This window comes from Rhinopithecus bieti, unplaced genomic scaffold (genome assembly GCF_001698545.2).
Source record: "Rhinopithecus bieti isolate Rb0 unplaced genomic scaffold, ASM169854v2 scaffold_2032, whole genome shotgun sequence".
NCBI lineage: Eukaryota > Metazoa > Chordata > Mammalia > Primates > Cercopithecidae > Rhinopithecus > Rhinopithecus bieti.
This window is the reverse complement of record NW_016803547.1, coordinates 1-5,569: the sequence shown is the minus strand read 5'-3', so window position 1 is coordinate 5,569 and position 5,569 is coordinate 1. Positions and strand designations below refer to the sequence as shown.

Here is a 5,569-nt window from a genome sequence, read left to right as displayed (position 1 = left end):
CCTCCAACAACCACCACAACCACCCCTCCACCAACCACCCCTCCCAGCCCTCCAACAACCACCACAATCACCCCTCCACCAACCACCACTCCACCAACCACCACTCCCAGCCCTCCAACAACCACCACAACCACCACTCCCAGCCCTCCAACAACCACCACGGCCACCCCTCCACCAACCACCACTCCTATCCCTCCAACAACCACTCCCAGCCCTCCAACAACCACCACAACCACCACTCCCAGCCCTCCAACAACCACCACGGCCACCCCTCCACCAACCACCACTCCTATCCCTCCAACAACCACTCCCAGCCCTCCAACAACCACCACAACCACCCCTCCACTAACCACCACTCCCAGCCCTCCAATAACCACAACCACCCCTTCACCAACTACCACTCCCAGCCCTCCAACAACCACCACTCCCAGCCCTCTACCAACCACCACTCCCATCCCTCCAACAACTACTACTCTCCCTCCATCAAAAACTACTTCTGCATTTTCAACATTCTCAACGACAACCCCTACTACCCCTACTACCCCATGCGTGCCTGTCTGCAATTGGACTGGCTGGCTGGATTCTGGAAAACCTGACTTTAACAAACCAGGTGGAGATACGGAATTGATTGGAGACATCTGTGAACCAGGATGGGCAGCTAACATCTCTTGCAGAGCCACCATGTATCCTGATGTTCCCATTGGACAGCTTGGACAAACAGTAGTGTGTGACGTCCCTGAGGGGCTAGTATGCAAAAATGAAGACCAAAAGCCAGGTGGGGTCATTCCTATGCCCTTCTGCCTCAACTATGAGATGAACGTTCAGTGCTGTAAGTGTATCACCCAACCCACGACCATGACAACCACCACCACAGAGACCCCAACCTCAACACCCACCAAAACCATCACCACCACAGAGACTCCAACTCTGACACCCACCACCACAGAGACTCTGACCCCAACACCCATCACCACCAGCACTACAGTGACCACAACAACCCCCACCAGCACACAAACCCCAACCCCAATGTCGACCACCACCACTACAGTGACCCCAACCCCGACACCTACTACAACAGAGAACCCAACAGCGACACCTATCACCACCAACACTACGGTGACACCAACCCCAACACACACAAGCACACAGACCCCAACCTCGACACCTATCACTACCACCACTACAGTGACATCAACCCCCACACCCACCACCACACAGACCCCAACCCCGACACCCACCAGCACACAGACCCCAACCACTCCAACAACACCTATCACCACCACCACTACAGTGACCCCAACCACAACACCCACCACCACCACCACAGAGACCCCAACCCCAACACCCACCACCACCACTACAGTGACCCCAACCCCGGCACCTACAACCACAGAGACCCCAACCCCAACACCTACCAACACAGGGACACCAACCCCAACACCCACTGGCACACAGACCCCAACCCCGACATCCATCACCACCACCACTACGGTGACCCCAACCACAACATCCACCAGCACACAGACTTCAACCCCGACACCCATCACCACCACCACGACAGTGACCCCAACCCCGACAACCATCACCACCACCACTTCGGTGACATCAACCCCAACGCCCACCAGCACACAGACTCCAACCCCGACACCCACCAGCACACAGACCCCAACCACTCCAACAACACCTATCACCACCACCACTACAGTGACCCCAACCACAACACCCACCACCACCACCACAGAGACCCCAACCCCAACACCCACCACCACCACTACAGTGACCCCAACCCCGGCACCTACAACCACAGAGACCCCAACCCCAACACCTACCAACACAGGGACACCAACCCCAACACCCACTGGCACACAGACCCCAACCCCGACATCCATCACCACCACCACTACGGTGACCCCAACCACAACATCCACCAGCACACAGACTTCAACCCCGACACCCATCACCACCACCACGACAGTGACCCCAACCCCGACAACCATCACCACCACCACTTCGGTGACATCAACCCCAACGCCCACCAGCACACAGACTCCAACCCCAACATCCACCAGCACACAGACCCCAACAACTCCAACAACACCTATCACCACCACCACTACAGTGACCCCAACCACAACACCCACCACCACCACCACAGAGACCCCAACCCCAACACCCACCACCACCACTACAGTGACCCCAACCCCGGCACCTACAACCACAGAGACCCCAACCCCAACACCTACCAACACAGGGACACCAACCCCAACACCCACTGGCACACAGACCCCAACCCCGACATCCATCACCACCACCACTACGGTGACCCCAACCACAACATCCACCGGCACACAGACTTCAACCCCGACACCCATCACCACCACCACGACAGTGACCCCAACCCCGACAACCATCACCACCACCACTTCGGTGACATCAACCCCAACGCCCACCAGCACACAGACTCCAACCCCGACACCCACCAGCACACAGACCCCAACCACTCCAACAACACCTATCACCACCACCACTACAGTGACCCCAACCACAACACCCACCACCACCACCACAGAGACCCCAACCCCAACACCCACCACCACCACTACAGTGACCCCAACCCCGGCACCTACAACCACAGAGACCCCAACCCCAACACCTACCAACACAGGGACACCAACCCCAACACCCACTGGCACACAGACCCCAACCCCGACATCCATCACCACCACCACTACGGTGACCCCAACCACAACATCCACCAGCACACAGACTTCAACCCCGACACCCATCACCAGCACCACGACAATGACCCCAACCCCGACAACCATCACCACCACCACTTCGGTGACATCAACCCCAATGCCCACCAGCACACAGACTCCAACCCCGACACCCACCAGCACACAGACCCCAACCACTCCAACAACACCTATCACCACCACCACTACAGTGACCCCAACCACAACACCCACCACCACCACCACAGAGACCCCAACCCCAACACCCACCACCACCACCACAGAGACCCCAACCCCAACACCTACCAACACAGAGACACCAATCCCAACATCCACCAGCACACAGACCCCAACCTCGACACCCATCACCACCACCACTCTGGTGACATCAACCCCAACACCTACCACTACAAGCACGGAGCCCCCCAGCCCCACAAGCACAGCACCCATTTCTGAGTCAACCACATCCAAACCCCCACCTGAGTCCTCAACTCCTCAGATATCTCAGTCCACCTCTTCCCCTCCCACGGAGTCAACCACCCTTTTGAGTACTGCACCACCTACTATTGAGACGACCAGCACGGCCCCACCCTCCACACCCACGTCACCTACAGCCACCACGACGGGAAGCCACACGCCGTCTCCACCGCCTAGCACCACCACGGCCCCTCCAGGTAAGCAGAGCTGCTTGGTTCCTCCAGCCTGGGATGCTTCCCCCTCCCCTTGTGCCAGGCGGGACTGTCCCAGGAAGGCTCAAGGCAGGTTCTGGGCACCTCTCTGCCCACCAAGCATGGTTACTATGTGGGCAGGAGCTGCTGACACTGTCCAGTGATGGGCAGTGAAGCCAAAAGCCACCCCGCTGCTTGCCCATATGACGGCCTTCTTAGGAGCCGCTGACAGTAGCCAGTGCTGGGCAGTGGGGCCAAAGGCTACCCCGCTCGGCCATAGGACAGCCTTCTTCAGGGGCCCACTGCTGTGTGATGTGGTGCTGTGGGAGCCCACCAAGGCTGGGGGGCAGAGAGAGGCTGCCAGTGAGGTGCCTGCAGGTCCTCCTGCTTCTGGCTATACCCCCTCCTCGGGGCCTCTTTCCGGCAGACAGCGTGCCACAGCCAGTGCCTTCTGGACAACTCTTGCTGGCAGTCAGCTTGGCCAGCAAGCTGTGTTGCTGCTGGAGCACCAGGTCATCTATGGGCTCTCGTGACACTCGGCTGTGGTGATGCTGGCCCTGTTGCTCCACCCTGCCTGGTGACTCAGAACCTGGGAGGTGGGGGCAAGGCCCTGGTCCTCTAGTTCTGTGACCCGGTTGGCTGTCTGGCTCCCTTGCAGCTGGGGAGTGGCAGCTGGGACCCTGCGGTGTCTGAGATGTGCAATGTCTCAGCCCTCACTGGTGTCTCCTGCTCTCACAGGCACCCTCACTCACAGTACCACGATCGGGTCATCTTCACCCACCACCCCCAGCACTGTGCAGACAACCACCACCAGCGCCTGGACCTCCACGCCGACCCCAGTCTCCACACTCAGCATCATCACGACCACAGGCCCGACGGTGTCCATCTCCACCCAGTTGAAATGCTGTGTCCTGAACGACACCTACTACGCACCAGGTGCTCAGGCTGTTCACATCCTGGGCTCGGGCGGCCGAGGCTGGTTTTGGCCCCGGCATGTACCGGTGGGTCAGGCGACAGGGCTGAGATCGCTGTGGGAGCGTCTCAGGAGGCGGCAGCTGTCGAGGGTGGCTGTGTCCAGGGCATAGCTTCCCTCGGGTGGCCTCTGTGGGGACCTCCGTGCGGTCCAGCAGCTAGCCCTGCCTCTGGACGGTGTGGTCATGGGTCTGTCTCCCTTCGCAGGTGAGGTGGTGTACAATGGCACACTCGGAAACACCTGCTATTTCGTGAACTGCTCACTGAACTGTACCTTGGAGATCTATAACTGGTCCTGCCCATCCACGCCCTCCCCAACGCCCACGCCCTCCAAGTCGACGCCCACGCCCTCCAAGACAACGTCCCCCAAGCCCTACGAGTGCCCAGACTTTGATCCTCCCAGACAGGTCAGTGGGCTGCAGGTGGCTTTGTCCCCACGGCACTGAGCGCGGCATGTCCGGGCACCCAAGGCCCCAGGCACCACTTCCTGCTGGTCATCTGAGGGCCGAGGCCTCCTGCAGCCCCTTGGGTGCGGGGTCTGCCAGGCCCTCCACCTTTTCACCGTGCCCTGACGTGCCCCGCCGTGCCTGGCAAGGTGGCTGGCTGCAGTGAGGTCCTTGGAAGCCACCTCGGCCTCCAGCCTCCTGGCTCAGCACCCGCCCCTCCCGAGCACAGACCACCCCGTCCTGTGCCGGTCCCACTGACCACCCCTGGCCTCCTGCCCCCAGGTGAACGAGACTTGGTGGCTGTGCGACTGCTTCATGGCCACGTGCAAGTACAACAACACGGTGGAGATCGTGAAGGTGGAGTGTAAGCCGCCGCCCATGCCCACCTGCTCCAACGGCCTCACCCCTGTGCGCGTCATGGACCCTGACGGCTGCTGCTGGCATTGGGAATGTGACTGTGAGTCCGGGGCCCCCAGGCTCTCCCCGCATCTCCTGCCCTCTCCATGGGTGGGGACTGCAGGGCCCATCTCCCAGGGGGCAGAAGGGCTGAGGCTCCTTGGGCACAGACCCCACTGTGGTGTTCACTGAGGCTGAGTGACTTCTGAGGGTCTCCTCAGCCCTGCTTTTGCCTCATTGGCGGGGAGGGCTTGGGTAGGTGGAGGGCTTGCCTGGTGGAGTTAGGGTCCCTCCCTGGGACAAGGTGCTTCTGAGGCGAGAGGGGGCTGAGTTGAGGTTTGAACCCTGGTCC

The 5,569-nt window shown here is 60.3% G+C and overlaps 1 protein-coding gene across 1 annotated transcript in view; it reads left to right on the top strand.

Moving 5' to 3' along the window:
• LOC108539575 (mucin-2-like) overlaps positions 1–4,336 on the top strand; it is a 23,300-nt gene extending 18,964 nt beyond the window's left edge. Inside the window, exons 29-31 of the mRNA XM_017888391.1 lie at positions 675–720; positions 875–3,409; positions 4,142–4,336. Of these exons, the coding sequence (XP_017743880.1) occupies positions 675–720; positions 875–3,191 (2,363 nt within the window). The 3' untranslated portion in view covers positions 3,192–3,409; positions 4,142–4,336. The remainder of the gene's footprint in view (positions 1–674; positions 721–874; positions 3,410–4,141) is intronic.
• Positions 4,337–5,569: the final 1,233 nt, after the last annotated feature.